A 17,089-nucleotide genomic window follows, 5' to 3' on the forward strand; every position below is an offset into this window, starting at 1 on the left:
GACGGTTTGCTTTCTTGACTTGCACATATTGCTTTATCTTGGACTCCTTTTGCTGTTTCTCCATTACTGCTGAATTGCTACTTCTGTATTGCTAATAACCTTGCCTGATATCATATACTGTTGATTCTTATTGTAGGACATTTAAGTGTATACAAGGGGTCTTTACTGGATCTTGATTACTTTATTACTGGTCTTCGTTTGCTGTATTGCTGTATCTGTATTACCAATAGCCTTACCTGATCAGATATTCAGTTGTTCCTTATTGTAGGACAGGGCGCATTGTATATAGGGAAGTGAGGATATAGGGAAGTACCTCTGGGTCGCTTTGGATCAGAGGGAATGGGCTTCAGAAAGAGGTTAGTACCTCAAAACGGTCGTTGACCCCCTTACATACCCTCCTCTTTTTTAGTGTTTTCTCCCCTTGTTTTTGCAGTGTTGTCACCTTGTCTCCCTTTCCCACTCCCCTAAGACTCTGTTTCCAATGTGATGTGCAACTCCAAGTCATTTTTTCCTTGTGTGTGAATTTGCTGGGATGTCCCCTCCTGGGAAGATTGGCAACTGTCTTGAATGTTTTCCACTTTTGAATAATCTTTCTCACTGTAGAATGATGGACTTTAAATTGTTCGGAAATGGCCTTATAACCCTTCCCAGATTGATGGGCAGCAACTATTGCTTCTTTAAGATCATTGCTGATGTCTTTCCTCCTTGGCATTGTGTTAACACACCTGAATGCTCCAGCCCAGCAAACTGCTAAAACTTTAGCTTTTATAGGAGGTGGTCACATTTGCTGATGATCAATTAATCAAGGGCATTTGATTAGCAGCACCTGTCTTCTACTTAGCATCTTAATTCATATGGAAGCAGTAATCAATTTTGGCTTTATTTTTGTTAAATAAAATCATGACACGGTGTAATATGTCAAGTGTTCATCTGAGGTTGTATTTACCTAATTTTAAGACCTGCTAAGGAACAGATAATTGTTATGTCCTGATATGTAAAACCATAGAATTCAAAGAGTGTACTTTCTTTTTCACACAACTGTATGCCTGCCATATTAGTTTTTCAGCATAGCCCAGGTTAAAGAATTACATAACCAGTAAACCTACCCACAGAAAACTGTGTGGATAGTTACACTGTAGTTGTGGGCAATGGTTTTGGCTGGAGGGTCACTTGACAACCTTTGGTAAACTTCACGGGCCACATAGTTAATGTAGAATCTACATTAAGTCTGTGGCCCGCAAAGCTTACCAAAGCTCCGCTCTTAGCTTCTCCCCTATTCATTTTCTCTTACTCACCTCACTCATCTGCCGCCTTTTTTTTCTCACTCCTGCCCATTCTCCAACCTCATTCCACATGAAGCGCTATGTACATTAATGGCGCTATATAAATAAAGACATACAATACAATACATTCCCTGTGGTGCGGGTGACGGAGGCAGCATATAGTCAGCAGCGTGGCTGGATCCCACCCAGCCAGTGATTATGGAAATTGGGCCCAATGTCCAGTTGGTCCTAACTCCCGTTAAGACCACCTTGGTGGGCTCAAGCCGCACTGCTGCCACTTCTGCCGCCGTGCTGCTGCCTCCGCACCACAGGGGGGGAACGGGTGCCTACCTGGTCAGGTCACTGGCAACGATCCCATGGGCTGCCCTTTGAAAAGTGAAGCTGAGATACAGTAGGTTTAAACCATACATTAAATAAGTTTTGGTGGGTAAAAAAAGGGACAAAAACCTTCCACTGTACAGTGAAAGCAAATAAAAATATCACTTGTGAGCACATTCATGTCTCAGACATGTCTGCAACCCTGCTTTTCACCATTATCTCTTAACAATGGTGCTTCATGAATCATTTGAATAGACATGTTTTGACTTTAAAGAAGTTTCCCATTCAATTTGTAATACATTCTAGTTGATTTTTTTTTTTTTTTTTTTTTTTTACTCCTTTGTGTGATGGACTCTGGGTATTTTGTAAAAGAATGAGATGAATGGACTTGACCTGAAACATGTTTAAGGTATAAAAGACAGCAAAGACAATTCTAAACAAATTCCTGAAGAGGTTTCACAGAAGATTCAGAATGGAAGGTATTGCAAGCTTCATTTTCCTCGCATATGAACTGCTTAACAGTACTGTAGCTTTAAATTCTGTTGCAATCTCCAGGACACAAACCACATTGGAAGTTATTTTTAGAGTTGGTTGATTATGCTATTTGATCTGTCGAGTGTCCCCTTTTACATTCATCATCCCATGCTAGAGAACTCCAGGCCCCATCCAGCAGACCAGAGTTCCTGCCTCCCACTTAATTTTGTCTCCGCACAAGAGGAGGCATGCCGGGTTTTGTTAAACTTTGATATCTAATCAGTAACAATGATTTTGATTCCTAATTTCTAATGTATAGTGAAAAACAATAACACATTTTATTGTAATGTATTAAACAACCAGATCATCTTTCCTGGTCTAGTCTCCACTATCCTACTGAACAGTCAGAATTATTAGGTCAAAGAAATGTTCTGCAAAGAGACACACTGGAAGAAACACAATACTATGGGGAAGATTCTCCAAGCGTTAATAAAGGTGATCACACTGCAATCCTGCATTATCTGTCATTCAAGTCAATAGATGTCAACACAGGATATCTGTGGATCAGAGCTTAGTGAATTTGAGCATCAGAAAGGTATTATATGTGCTAAGATAGATGCATTACTTTATAATGGCCGACTACTGGACAATTGTGGCCACCTGCCGCCCTGTAGGTACAAACTACTATTAACCTTTAACCCTCTGTTGTGCAGTTAAAGAATAGGCACCCAATCTCCTTTAACTAAAGCACATAAAAGGAGTTGCAATAAATTTGAAGTCTCTTCCATGTAGGATCTTCTCTATTATTCCCAAAATGTGTTTAATAGCTCTGCAAATGCAGGCCAACCGCAAAATGCACAAAAAAATATTATGGAATATGTATTATGAAGTACTTTTTTAATAAACTATCTTGGGGCTAAGATTTCATGGGAGAAATGCAGCGGCTACAAGTCTGCAGTGATCAGGACTAAGTCTTTTTCTGTAAATTACCATTTTTGAGGACCCCTAGAATTGTTTCATTTATTGTTTTCACAGCAAAAATGCACAGGAGAATGTAATGATGTAATGAGGATGGAAATGAGCAAAGGAAAGTACACTTGTACAGAGAGAGGTTCAAGTGGGATTGGGGATTTAAGAGCACTACTGGGGTGAATATTTAACTGATTTACAAAGACAGGATAACCACAATTCAGCTCCCAAGAAAAAAAAAACTATGGGATATAGTTACTTAACGGTGCACTATGATAAACACATTCCAGTGCTGGAAGACACCTTACAGACCCATTCACTTGAACGAGCTATGGTTTTCCAGCCCTTGACGGTGTTCTGTGGAATAGCACCTTATAATAAATATGGGTCTAATTCAACAAATGGTGGATTGTTTAGTGAATATGCCCATAAGACACACTGAAAAGAATTTATCAATACATGCCCTCCGCTCAGAGCACTCACATGTTCATGTGCTTACACACTAACTATCAACCCACACTTATCCATGAGCCACCATTCTGCCACCCAGCACATCTGTGGGACACACATCACTGCGAGTTGCTGTTGCCCCATCTCCTCTGACATATACATGTGCACACTTCTGCACTCAAAAAACATTATGTATGAGGACACAATACATCTCACATATTTGGTGAAAATGTGTCTTCATTCAGAAGTGAAGCAGTTTCCTGAACACCCTTTCAAGACACCCACGGGTAGATTTTTTTTCACACAGTATTTGACAGAGTAGAGGAATTCAAATATATCTTGGGGAAAGGGTGTGGATCTCATTAAGAAGTTGATAAAAGAGAAAGCAATAAGATGGAACAAACAGTCAAATAAATACACCGATTCTACCTCACTAGGCCAAGTGGTACATACATATCGTAATTATGGAAAGTTTTTAGTTGCAAAAACATGAGTATTCATTCACTTTCACTCAACATCAACTTTTCTAATAAAAAATTATTTTATCTGTTTTGTCTGCACAAATTGCATAACAAAAAAAGTGTAGAGCTCATTTAAAACCATAGACTGTGTTGGACATTACTGTAGCTGGCATATCAACCACCTTAGATTTCAAGTCCTCCATACATTCTCTTATCGCTCCAATAATCTGCATTGCTTTGGCGCTAGTCAACAAAGGACCTTACATGAAGGAGTTTATAAAGGCAGGCAAACAAGAGCACGGGAATTTTGGATAACGGGGTTCCTAAACCTGTGATACTGCTGACAGTAGACAAGCTCCTTTAAAAGTGATACTCCACTTTGGGATAATGCATGCACTTAAAAAAAGAATAAACTGCGTTCTCATTTGACAGTAATGCCGGAGTGAAGGTCGCAAATGAGGTAGCATTAATCACGGATGTGTAGTAGGAAAGGAGTCTAAGCAAGAACTTGTGGCAATCATGAGACTGGGCTGGGCAAGTCCAGTGGCAGCACAGAGCTTAGATTGGGGAGAGGACCCACCCCCACCCCCACCCCCCAATTATTTTTTGTTTTGGATACACTTATTTTTGCCTTTTTACAATGAAAAGAAACACGTTCAATATTGGTATGTAAATGAACTGTAACAATGGATGTATGTTATGCACTTGTTTTAAATTGAAAACCAATCAAAATCAAAGTTATAAAAAAAAAAAAGGAACAAACAGTATAAACACTTGTAATTTCTTAGCTGATCAGTTACTATAAACAGGAAAATAATGTATGTCAGTTAGAGATGTCCATTAAAATGCACTTATTGATTACTATAATATCAAATTGTTTCTTGCTTAAATAAAACATGTAGGCAGAGTAGTAATAAAGAAATTAAAAAAATACTTTTATTTTGCAAACAATAGAGGGGTGCCATCTTTGTTGGGGACCAAGGTACTAGAATCGAGAAAATTCAGCATATAAATAATTTGCATCCTAATTCGCAAAAACATAAATGTTCTTTCTATTTTACTCAATAAACCCGAATACCAACTATGCGGCAAAAAATAAAACACAGTAGAAGAAATCACTTAATCTAAATGCGGAGTATGCTTTGCTCTAAAAGCATAAGAAAAGCAACAACAACAATTGCTACATCAGAAAAATATGAATGTTGATTTTACTTTCATTGGATAACTACAATAAGGGATCGCCATATAAATTAAGCCACCTCTAAACTAGGACTTAAATAAGATGGTCTAAAAGCATAAATTATCACTTGCAATAGTCATGCAAGCTTCCCAGGAGTTATATTAATGAAGTGCAAAAGCTATTTTCCTGCCAATAGAATTGGGCATATAAATGAATGTCACAGGGGAGCATTAACGGTCACCAATAGATACCACAGGCCCAGATATCTGCCAGGGCTAACCATGACATTCCCTGTGGTCTTTTAACAGGGAAAATTAAGCACAGGTGGACAGAATGCTCCTGAAACGGACATTGAACTACGATGCACAGCAGATCATTCTGGCAGCAAAAGGGTTAACAGAGTGGTTTTGAGCTTCCCTAAAGAGAGACCGATATATCACTTATAACAGCAGCACTTGCTTAGGCTGCTTCCCAGTGTTGGTGCCAGTTAACCTGCATCAGAAGGCATTCATATCTGAGGTGTTGCAATGCACACCTTCAAAGCAGCAATACCCCACAAAAAAATAAAAAAAAATTAAAAAAAATGAAATCATAGTATGAAGATAACACAATAGCACATGTTCTAATCTAGATTTTGTTATTTTTGATGGGGAGGGCAGGGCGAGGTAAAAACATTTCATTTTAACCAGTTCATTATTTCACTGGCATTGGTTGTTACAATGGTCACCTTTGTTGTCTTAATGTGTGCAAGTAGGCAGCAGTCATTTTAATGTCCCTTAGACATATCTCCATAAAGCAACAACATTTGAAGTGCTATTGCTAAAGGAACAGTGAAACAACTTTATATTGGAAAAAAAATAGAAATATGTATATTTTGGGGTGATTACCGCTTCAAGAACCCGCCTGCTTGAGAGGGCTTTTCAAGGAAAAACTAATTTGCTTTGTTGGAGGAATTGTTTGAAGAGGCCCTAGAGGAGAGTACAACTTTTGTTTTGCTTTCAGAAACACTAGAGTACTGTGAAGGGGAGAATACCAACTGTATAACCCAGATGAAGCCCCACTATATTTTATTTGCTTTGGCTTTCTGAAGAAAGTATTCTCTGCTCCATTTGGATCTGCGTCCAATTTCTCATTCTGCTTCACTGAAAATATGATGAAGCGTCTACTCTTATGAAATCTGCTCCATTTTTTTTTTTTTTTTTTAGTACGCTTTGGCATCTAGTACTGTAGCTTACTAAAACTGTCAACACAGAATACAGAGTTAAAATGTAATAAAAATAACTCTTACAAACAGCTGAGGTAGCTGATTGTAGGAGATGGTTCTTTTTATTACATTTTAACTTACACAATGCAAGTTTAAATTTGTAGCATATTAAAGATATACTATACTACAGTACAGGTATAGATAAGGTAATGCTTTTTTAATTCATGCTGCCGATGCCCTTTTGCATACTGTAAAAGGAGTGTATAGGAAAATAAATGTACCTGCCATCCAGCGTGTAAGCTTTCAAATATTGTAGAACACTGTAGCACAATGCTAAAAAGACAACAAAATATTTTAAACATTTAATCCCTAAAAACCATACATAGGAATAATTAAAGTAGTTAACATCTTGTGGCTTGGAAAAGTCCATGTACAATTTATAAATATAACAGGTCAAAATTTGCATACAGTGAATCACTGTTTACAATTAACCCTTTAACAGAAACCAAATTATTGTATTACCCCGTTAAGAAAAAAAAAATGTATTCCAATTGTAGCATACATCAGTTTTATGTTGGAACCTCATTTTACCCGAGACAATTTTTATTCTTGTTGGAGAAATGGACCTGCATTCATCATTAATAACTCTATACGGTTTTCTCTATTTAACAGCTTCTAGTTTAACCTTATACATATTCAGATTATGTGAAAAGTAGGGGGGGAGGCGGTGGTGATTGTTTTCTTTTTCTAAAGAAGCAAAAAATGACTTAACTGTTGCAGTGGTTTGCATTATTTTTGTTTTGATCTTATACAAAACATGTAATGTGCAATTTTGAAGCTAGGGAATAAGGTTTCCATGCAATGTGATATATTCCATGTACAGTATGGAGAATTCATCTAATTTACTACTTTATGTCTAAGCATTTACATCCACAATCACATTCATTTTTGATAAAATATATAATTACATGGTTGCAACACCACAAAACATACTGCCCATTTTGTGTTCACCTTGCTACTTTTGAGTCACTATTTCTTAAACAACTCTTTTAATTTTGGGTTGTACAGTGGTGACTAAATTGGGGCTGCCTGAAGAATTAAAGGCTTAGGCGAGTTTGAGATTGTATTGGCTGATAAGACAGGATTTGTATTGCCAGTTTTTACACAGAACAAACACACTTACAATTTAATATGATCTGTCAAAGTGCATGAAGAGTACACCACCAAAAACGAATCAGGCACCGTTAATAGCGATCTTTTCCTTTTTGCAGAAACGTCATGCAAAATTCACTATAGCACGCACCAGCTTTTACAGATTCATTGAAGTGAATGGAGATGACTTGCTTTAATTTATCTTGCAATTTGTACATTAAAAAGGTAGATTTTCATGTTGTAATGTAATACATGATCAACCGATCGTGCCGACTTACTGAAATATTGTGTATACTTGGCGTTTTAACAAGTTCAAGTTAATATAAAATATCTAAAGCTTTCCTTTCATAATTTTGAAACCAAGAGTAAAAACAATCTGGGAATAATAGATCTGCATCTTGAAAACCATCCCCAATCTTACACTATAACATGATATGCATGCAGATAATGTCAATGTTTTTTCTCCCTTTTAGGTAGTAGGAAAATGTAGGACTGTGTAGTCCAGGAATATGATTGTAAACACAAATAACCTAATAGCAATGTTAAAACATTTCTAAAAAATAAAAAATAACACTGAATTAATTGGACATTGCCAAATGAATAAAAACTTGATATTGTAACAGTGGAGCTGCAATCATAATTGACATCAGATTTCCAATGTTATATTATGCTATCTGGCACATACTGTACACCATAACATTGTACACAAACATTCAATATAGAAATTATTATTTTAAGACTTCATCAACCTTAATTATAAGAATCTGTTAAAAGTAATTGTCGCTAATAATCTATTTGAGAAAACTCAAACTTTTAAGATTAGGTAAGATTTAACCAAACAAATCCACTACATAACTCATTGTGTTGAAGGGTGAATAAAAACAGTTGGTACACAAAGGAGCTCATTCAAACAGTATGAATTATACGTTTGAATGAAGCAGGTGTCAAGTAAATCTGTGAAATAAAAAAATGTAAAAAAATAAATTAAAAAAAACCCACTTATTTTCCAGTTCATATAATTTATTGCATTTCGCACACAGTTAAAAATTTCACCAAACACACCAAAAGTACAAAACTAAAACAGCATTATAAGTTACCCCTCCCCTGGAAAATAAAACATACAATGATTGTCAAAGCTATATGTCAGTCTAATTCTTAAAACAAAGAATGCATATTTAACATAAAAAAAGCAAACTCCAAATTCTCTTAAATAAAAACAAAAAGAAAAGCTTAGTTCACCCATAGCCACTGATTGTCTTTTCTAAATTATTAAAATAATTTACATTAACAAATCTTTTTTAAAAGTTACAAAAAAAAAAGTTCAAGTAACTAAACAATGCTCCAACGTTCATTTCACAGCTTTTTTTTTTTTTGCCATTATATCCAAAAATCACACTTTTGAACAAATAAAACAAACGCAGCAGAGAGTGGAGTTCTCCCACTTGTAATGTAAAGCACAAAATTAGGCTTCGTTTACAGTAGTTAAGGCGTTAAAAAAAATACTAATAGGGAAAAACAGCAAGTTTTCCAAGTTATGCAAGTTACTTCCATATATACGTTATTTGTAAGTGCAACACAGGAAAACAAACATTGTGCAAAATGCTTTTGCCCTGTGTGTTGGCTATGAAATCATGTCAGGGAGTAAGTAGCAGCTTTTGCTGCTTGGATGCACTTTATACTAACCCTCTACCCCCACCTCATGTCAATTGGAAGTCCTTTCAGGCAAGGATTTTTTTTTTTTTTCACTTCATAGAATCTTTTCAGGAGGAAAAAAAGAATGATCCATTGTCGATTTGAACAGTTTTTTTATGCTTAATTGGACAAACTTAAGCGCCCAAATCAGGATATTTCTTGGGTTTTGTACATTAAGAGGTTCGACTTTGTATAAATGCATATCGCACATGCAAATATTAAGCCTGAATGTAAACATTTATATTTTCCTTGTTGTGAATGGCATGTCAGAAACTTGCAGCTTACAATGTGTAAATTCATTCATAGTTTAGTCATGAAAGTGTGAAAAAAATGAATTTACATCTTGAACAAATAAAAACAGTGCATTTGTTAGTCTTCATAACACCAGTTGCAATTTTAACAGTGTATTTTTCTTTAAAGAAATTAAATAATTTTCAGCTCATTCAATAATAGATATACAATGCAAAAAGAACAAAAATTGTATTGAAAACTCATGCATTTTTTTGTAGCGTTAACTACTTTTCAAGAGTCAACTAAGAGCATCAACATCTTGTCAAGTTCTTTGACAACCCCCAAAACCCTCCCACCCGTCCACTTAAATCAAATACATTGTACAAAATAACAGGTTCACATTTTAAAACAGTTCAACACTTCCCCAGCTGCACTACCCTTTTATCTATCCCAAACAAAATCTTCACACAAATTCCCAATTAACATAGAATATAATATTTTTTTCTAGTGGGAATGGTGATGAATCCAGATATTGCAAGGGTCGTGGTATTTTTATGTTAACTGCTTGTCTAAAAATGGGTAATCCAGCATATTTAAAAAAATCAAAAGATCTAAAAGCATTTAGGATTCCTTTAGCTGACAAAAGGATAAAGCATTTATTCGTTATGTGATGTGTCCAATACAAAGGGAATCACTCCCTTTAAAAAAAGAAAATAAATTATGACATGAAAAAGTTGAGAACCTGATGTATACTATATTTTAAGAAATGTATTACAAATATCACGTAAGAAACTTGTCAGAGTTCCTTGTCTGACATGTACAATGTATTACACTTTTTCCTCCTTAATGCCTTTTGATTCAGTTTCCGAATTAGGGACAAGAATAATTTCCTCTAAAGTGCAAAACTGATGTTTGATATATTAATATGTATAAATAGGGAAACTTGAATGCTTTTAGACCATACATCATTTATATATGTAATTTATAAATAAAAATTTATTTCCAAAGTTCTTGAGAGCTATCTTCTAAGGTCCAGTCTCTCACAGCAGGTAAACTCAGTGCTTCACTTTTAACAGACAATGAGTTCACTAGTTCACAGTGAAATTTTCGAATGTGCCTGTACAGGTCTCCAGACTGTGTGAACCTGCGCTCACACCACTTGCAGGCATGTGGCTTCTCCCTTGTATGAACTACAGCATGCCGGCTCAAATTGTGGGAGTATTGGAAGCTCTTTCCACATTGAGTGCAAGTGAAAGGCTTTTCCCCTGAATGAGTCCTCTCATGACGCTTAAGAGTGTACATGCAAGAAAAAGTCTTACCACACAAGGAGCAGGTGGGGACATGGACATCATTTGCAGGCTTGCTGCGGATGCCATCCTGCTCTCGAAAGTGTGTGCTTAAATGGATTTGCAGAATATGTGGGCTAGGGAAAACTTTGTTGCAAAGTGGGCACATGAAGATCTGCCCAGCAGGGCAGAGTATGTTTGAGACATAAGGGAGCAGACTGCTGTCCATGTTCCCTTCCACCTGAATTCTCTCGTTCTCTGGAGTTATCATTTCATCATCGCTTGCTTTTTCATCACGATCCAACTCCCTTAAGACGGAATCTTCCCTTATCGGGGCCAGATGGACTGGCTCATATGGTGCCCTGATATTAGTGCTCACACTTTCTTTCACAGGGCTGCGTTCCATATTGTAGTCAGTAGTATCATAATTGTCATCACAGGAAACTTCTTTTTCTACTTTTACCTTAGCTAGGCTGTTTCTCAGCACATCCTGGGATGAAAAGTAAGAGCTGTTCAAAGTTTCAGCTCCTGAAATACTGGACTTCACAGACAGGTCCAGCACACAGTCCACATCTGCTGAATCCCTCATGGAGGTGACAGACCTCTGGGACAAAGACCCTGTTGAGCTGCATGGGCTGGCTACTGTTTTTCCAGCTGCCGTTGCGTGTGTCTCAGCTTCTCCGCCAGTCTGGGGAATGCCTACTGAATCGGAGGGCAATCTTATCCACATGTTCCCAGATTCAGTTGCCAAATCACTTTTACCAGGCAGAATGTTCATTTTTTCATCTACCCCATCCTCTTCATCACTGGGCAGATCACCTCCCATGTGACTACTGCCATCTGAAAGGCTCTCTACTTTGTCTGAACAACTTGAAGTGTCTTCTTCTTTTCTTGTGCTGTCTGCCTCTGTGGTAGCTTTATCTTTCAACTTCTTTTTACAGACTTTGACAATGTCATACATGTGGAGATAGCTGGCAGCTGCAAGCACATCTTCAATGGGTAGATCTTTGAACTGGAGTTTCCCTTCATACATGAATTCAAGCAAGAGAGCGAAGGCTGGAGCTGTAACAATGTCACTGTTCAAATGAACAATGTCTCTTTTGTCTAGCTGATCCTTGTAAAAGAGGTGGAAATACATGCTGCATGAAGCTAGTACAGCTCTATGTGCTCGAAAATGGGCATCTCCTACAAGAACCGTGCAGTCACAAAGAAAACCCTGATGTCTCTGCTCTCTTAAGCACTGTAGCAAATGTCTACTGTGTTCTGGAAACTCCATGCTGTCTTCATAACCTAAACAAACAAATGTTTTGTTAGAGATAGAAAGCAAACTTGATATTGGCCATAAAAAGCATAATACTTCCCCTCAGTGATAGCTTAAAGTGAAGTATGCACCATGTTTGCAAGATTCCTAATGGAAATACTTGCCCTATTCTGGTCACAAGTTGAAACATTTGATTATTTCAATTAAGATATTTTACTAGGAAATCAAAGAAAACACATGTCATTTGTACAGTACAGTTTCAACTTCTGCCATTATTACATTTCAGTAAAGAATCAAACTCAAAGCACCTACATTTACACATTTCACTGTAGCTACTTGACTTTAAAAGTATTACAAGGTTAAAACCCCACCTTGATAGAATATGGAATTGTAACATTGTAGGCTTCTGTAAAATACTAAATTGTGAGAATCTACTATTAAATTAAAAGATTTTTTTTGTGGCTTTGCCTTTTTGGAAAATGGAAGAATTATAACCAATAGTTTAATATGGTTACAAAAGTATATCAAGAAAGCACAAAGTGCATTCATACTGAATTAGCCTACCATACCACCAGTAAAATAGTTGGATACTATTTTGAATAAAAATTGCACCCAAATGTAACTTTAGAGATCCCCAAACCTTTGTATTCTACCCATGGCACATTTTCTGAAAAACATGACTGAAAGAATACAGATTTACAAATACAATCCCTTTAAGTGCCCCATAACCCACATCAATCCTAATCCTTAAGAGGGCTAAAAATAAAGATTGGAGGGCAGCTCACAAGGTAGCTGTGATCAAATTAGGAGGCTGAAAGGACAGAGGGACAAGGAAGCAAGCTTATAAACATCTGATCCAGCTGACTGTGGCCATATGGCAGCTGCTGCCCAGATAAAGAGATTAAGAATAGAGGAGTGCGATTACAGCTGTCTGGCCAATTCAGGCAGCTCAAATCTACAAGTTCTAAATTAGTTTGCTAGCACACAAACCCTCCAAAGCATTATTGTTAAAGGAGAAAAACAATGCAATTGACTATGTGTGTGAGAAAGTTAGTCAAGATATTACACCTACAGTACAACAAAAGTTGAATACATGATCTGGTGGGTCTGTGGTAAACAAAGTTCTACAAATTAATCAAAGAATAATTTCTGATAACCTAAAGCATCCGCGTGCATGTGTGTGTATGTACTGCATATACACACACACCTCCGAAAACTATGTTTAATTATTACATTGCTTGGACGAATCATAACATAACAAACGTATTGATAGGTGTACATCAGAAAAATGGACATACACATGCACCCTTGTTTGTTATTCAAATACATATATTTTTGTTTTTTGCAATAGTTATAATATATCCAATATAATGTATAAACCTGTTCATTCAATGTAACCATGTATTGTCATCATACCTCTAATTGAAAAAAAGAGGTAACTCAATAACTTCCTTGTAAAACATTTTATAAATAAATAAATCCAAAATCTAATTTAGAAAAATAACCATTGTCAAAAGATTAGACCAGGTCAAGACAAAAATACTACATCTAGCCAAAGTCCTACCTTTAGTATACATAAACCTGATTAAGTATTTCCCTCTGAGTGGTGCTGGCTCCAGGTCTGTTAGATCAGTGCAGGGGAAAAAAACAGACTAACAGAGACAGATGCAAAGTGGAGATGATGTTAGAGAGGAATGAGATACCTTCTCCCCACACAGATCGGCACACACTAACTCCCTGTCTGTGTGTTAGAATAAAAGGCTGAGGGATGGCAAGCTGTCAGCTGCTCTGACATCATGTTCAGATGGAAATGCTACCTCCAGCTGTGCTCCTTTTAATGCCATATGCTACTCCTCTACACTCCTGCCACCAGCTTTTTCTTGGGAGAACTTTTCTCTTCTGCTAGTATAAACAAAACTTCAAAGTTTCAAATTTTCTCTAAACTTTTTCACATAAAAACTTAGCATATGGACTCTATGACAATTGTTTAATTGTCAAGCCTATTGTAAAGTTGTTACAGTCTTCCGAATTTAAGCTTTGCACTCCCATGCCACTCTACTTTCAAGAAACATGGATATTTTAAAACAAAGCAAGCATCTACTCAAATGTATTAATTGAGACAGCTGCAGCAATTAAAAAAAAAATCAAAAAAAAAATCTAGAAGCTGGATGAGGCACATAAACCGTAATATTTTATTTAACAAAAATCTCAGTGACATTATAAAAGGGTAATCTTAAAAGATATTAAAGTCGTAAAAAGGACTGTCACTTACTATAAGTAGCTTAAATCGTTAACAAAAGCTGCACACTACCTCTTGAACAAATTACATTTTCTGTTACATTGACCTAAAATAACTAATAAACACCACAAGTTGCTTTGTACACTACTAATATCTCCGATACCAAACATATCACCTACATCCAAGATACATACTTTTTAGTATCAGAAGGGACATACAAGCAATGGATTTGGCAGATGGTAAACTATGGTCTATAAAATGAGTGCAAATATTGTGATATAACCAAGGTAGGATCGATGGCAAGTCTGTGTACACAAGTTTCTCTATGCCACTTTGAACAAGAAGTTTTCCTTGCAAACGGCTGATGAAATACCATTGCAACCTCATAATGAAGATGGACACTTCTGTGCTGTTTACAAGTCTAACATCTGTGAATGTCAAACATATCTACATTAACCAAAGCATTAAGTAAATTGTGACCCATCTTTAATTAGCAGTAAACTTACTGAAAATTATAACTTTCAGAACATCACAGAAGGCTATAGTCCACATTAATACAAGAAATATGGTAAGCAAAATCGTATCTCAAAAATGGACATACATGGAGATATAGATATTTTTTTTAATCAAGTAATTTTCTTTAAACTTTTTGAATATAAGCTCCGTTTCACAGCTTCAATGAAAATTATATAAGTAACCTAAATTATCCACAATACTAAAAGTCACTAGAATAAAACTTACTTTTAAAACCTGCCAGATAATTGGACAGCACAATAACTGCCAGGATGGGGTGTAGCAACATTTCATTGATATGTACTGCTGGACCCTCTGGCAGCAAATGGGTCATATAGCAAAAGGTGCTTTGTGCAGGGTTGTGTGACTGTGACCCTGCAAACAAGGAAGTAACAGCTGGAAGGTGAGATGGGGAAAAAAAATCAACCCTCTCCCCCAAATGAAACAGGAGTTGCAGCTGTAAGAAAGGGCAAATAAGCACCAAGCTCACCCTACATAAATCCCAACTGCCTTTATTTTTTTTTACCAGGCAGAAGTTGCATATTATTCATCACCCACACACAATCTGTCAAAAAACCAGCGTCTTGCCAAATGTTCATTCACAAAAAAAATTTTAAACACCTTGGTAAACCTTTTTTTTTTTTTTTTGGGTGGCATCTCTCAAAGCTTATCGGTTCCTTTCGCACCAAAATAATTTCAATAATTATTATTTACTTCGGACTTATGTACTGTAGAGCAGAATTGAAGTCAGAGAAATGCAGCTTGGCTGCCCGGATTTGCAAAGTTGCTGCGATAAAGCCTTACACCCTATTTGAATTTGAATGCTGTATGTTGTTCATATCCACCACCCCTTTACGTTTGTCTCGGAAACAATAACTGTAGCATACACTTCAATATATGCATCTAATTTTCCATGGGGTCACTATTAAATGTCTTTGTTGAACTGATGCTTATCGCTGAAGCCAACACGTCAGTTTTTTTTTAGTTGCACTGCCATGTTTTGTTTAATCAAATGTATATTCATTTTAAAAGGTTTCTTCTCTGCATTTGATGCTAGTCCGGTTAATATATGGCATAACATGTTTTTAAGAGTATATAGGTGCAAGTAAACTTAGTACGTGTATGAGGAACGCAATATACGGGTCTATAACTGAACGACAAAGTGTAAAACGTGTTTTACTTTTAAGGCAAGGCCTCCGCTCTTTTCTGCTCTTGGGCCCCAAGCTCACACTCGTAATTCTAACGGGGACAAACTCTTAACTACAACTGCGGGAGCAGGTGAACAACATGCAAAAACCACACACAAACTTAAGTAATCGAAACCTCTTTTCTGTAGTACAACTAGGCACTCGGCCTTATCCTACGCCCACTGTAAGAACTGGGCCAGAGCACCTGACAACTGTCCGACAGGCCCTGAGGGGGGTGTCACCGGTCTGAACGGGCGATCATACACCGCTCTCGGGGCTACAAAAGAAGAGCTTCTAAGAAGGAGGCGGCAGTTAAGGGGTCACCCAACTCAGCCGTTTACGGTGCATGGCTGTAGGAAAAGATATAGGGTAGGCATAGGTCAGACTCACGGGAGGGGCGGCCCGAGGTCACCTGCGCGACTGCCGCAGCAGCCGTCCTCCTCCTCGGTGCCTGCTTCTCATACACGCTCCCGGTTGCCCTCCTCTGTTCATCTGAACACTTCACTTCCCTCCTTTTCGGGGAGGAGTGGGGCTGCGGCACAGCCTACTTCGTACCCACTATAGCCCACCCATCGAAAGACCCAGCCTGCCCTCCCTCTCCCCACGTCTTTCACTCTGATGAGTCGTTGCTGTCGCCGGACGTTCGTGTGCCCTCACCAACTCTTTTAAGAAATCATAGCTCCGACTCGCGCTCAGTGTCCATCTTCAACGACTCCCCCACGCGGGGATCAGTGTGTTTCACGCGGTGGCACTGGCAACTAACATGAGCCCAACGCCCGGGCTTGGAGCCAGGGAAGGAGGGGGGACGGGGAAGGAGGGGGGACGGGGAAAGAGAGGAGGGTGGCATCGCGCGTGCTAGGCCACGCGTGCATGTGAGCGTTCATGGGAAAGGGGCGGGGACAGTCCAGTCTATGCTTATGCTATTGGCGCTGTGTAAATGGAAAGCTGTCAGATGTGTTGCGTTTTTGTATTTATCTTTTTACCTGTCTTTTTTTTCTGGCGTTTATTTCCCGCCGCCCAACTATGCCACTGTGACAAGATCCATTGTTTGCCCTTATGGCAACTACATGGATCAATGGAAACCAAGCGACAACGGACACTTTTCAATGTAATCATTTAAGGCAACCAGGGTCAATAATGTCTGCAACACAGGCCGTTATGATACATGCACATCTCTGTGAGGCTCCTG

General features: G+C 37.7%; 1 protein-coding gene across 6 annotated transcripts; it reads right to left on the bottom strand.

Moving 5' to 3' along the window:
• Positions 1–4,869: 4,869 nt before the first annotated feature.
• Positions 4,870–16,736, bottom strand: ZBTB18 (zinc finger and BTB domain containing 18). 6 transcript variants are annotated; one of them, XM_075596825.1, is made up of 3 exons: positions 16,558–16,736; positions 14,942–15,088; positions 4,870–11,990 (listed from the first exon to the last, which is right to left on the bottom strand). In XM_075596825.1, exons 2-3 carry the CDS (start codon positions 15,045–15,047, stop codon positions 10,411–10,413), a joined length of 1,686 nt encoding a protein of 561 aa, XP_075452940.1. In that variant the 5' UTR covers positions 15,048–15,088; positions 16,558–16,736; the 3' UTR covers positions 4,870–10,410. The 6 variants fall into 6 exon arrangements, with proteins under 6 accessions (XP_075452940.1, XP_075452939.1, XP_075452943.1 ...); XM_075596824.1 differs by lacking the exon at positions 16,558–16,736 and adding an exon at positions 16,291–16,551; XM_075596828.1 differs by lacking the exon at positions 14,942–15,088.
• Between the last annotated feature and the right edge of the window lie 353 nt (positions 16,737–17,089).

Source organism: Ascaphus truei, chromosome 4, assembly GCF_040206685.1.
Source record: "Ascaphus truei isolate aAscTru1 chromosome 4, aAscTru1.hap1, whole genome shotgun sequence".
Taxonomy (NCBI): domain Eukaryota; kingdom Metazoa; phylum Chordata; class Amphibia; order Anura; family Ascaphidae; genus Ascaphus; species Ascaphus truei.

What these genes read in the sequence shown, in the direction of transcription:
- ZBTB18 (XM_075596825.1), bottom strand. Translation starts at nt 15,047, where the DNA reads ATGACCCATTTGCTGCCAGAGGGTCCAGCAGTACATATCAATGAAATG. An exon ending in TTATCTGGCAGGTTTTAAAA is followed by an intron (nt 11,991 to 14,941) that starts GTAAGTTTTATT and finishes TTGTTTGTTTAG; the next exon opens with GTTATGAAGACAGCATGGAG.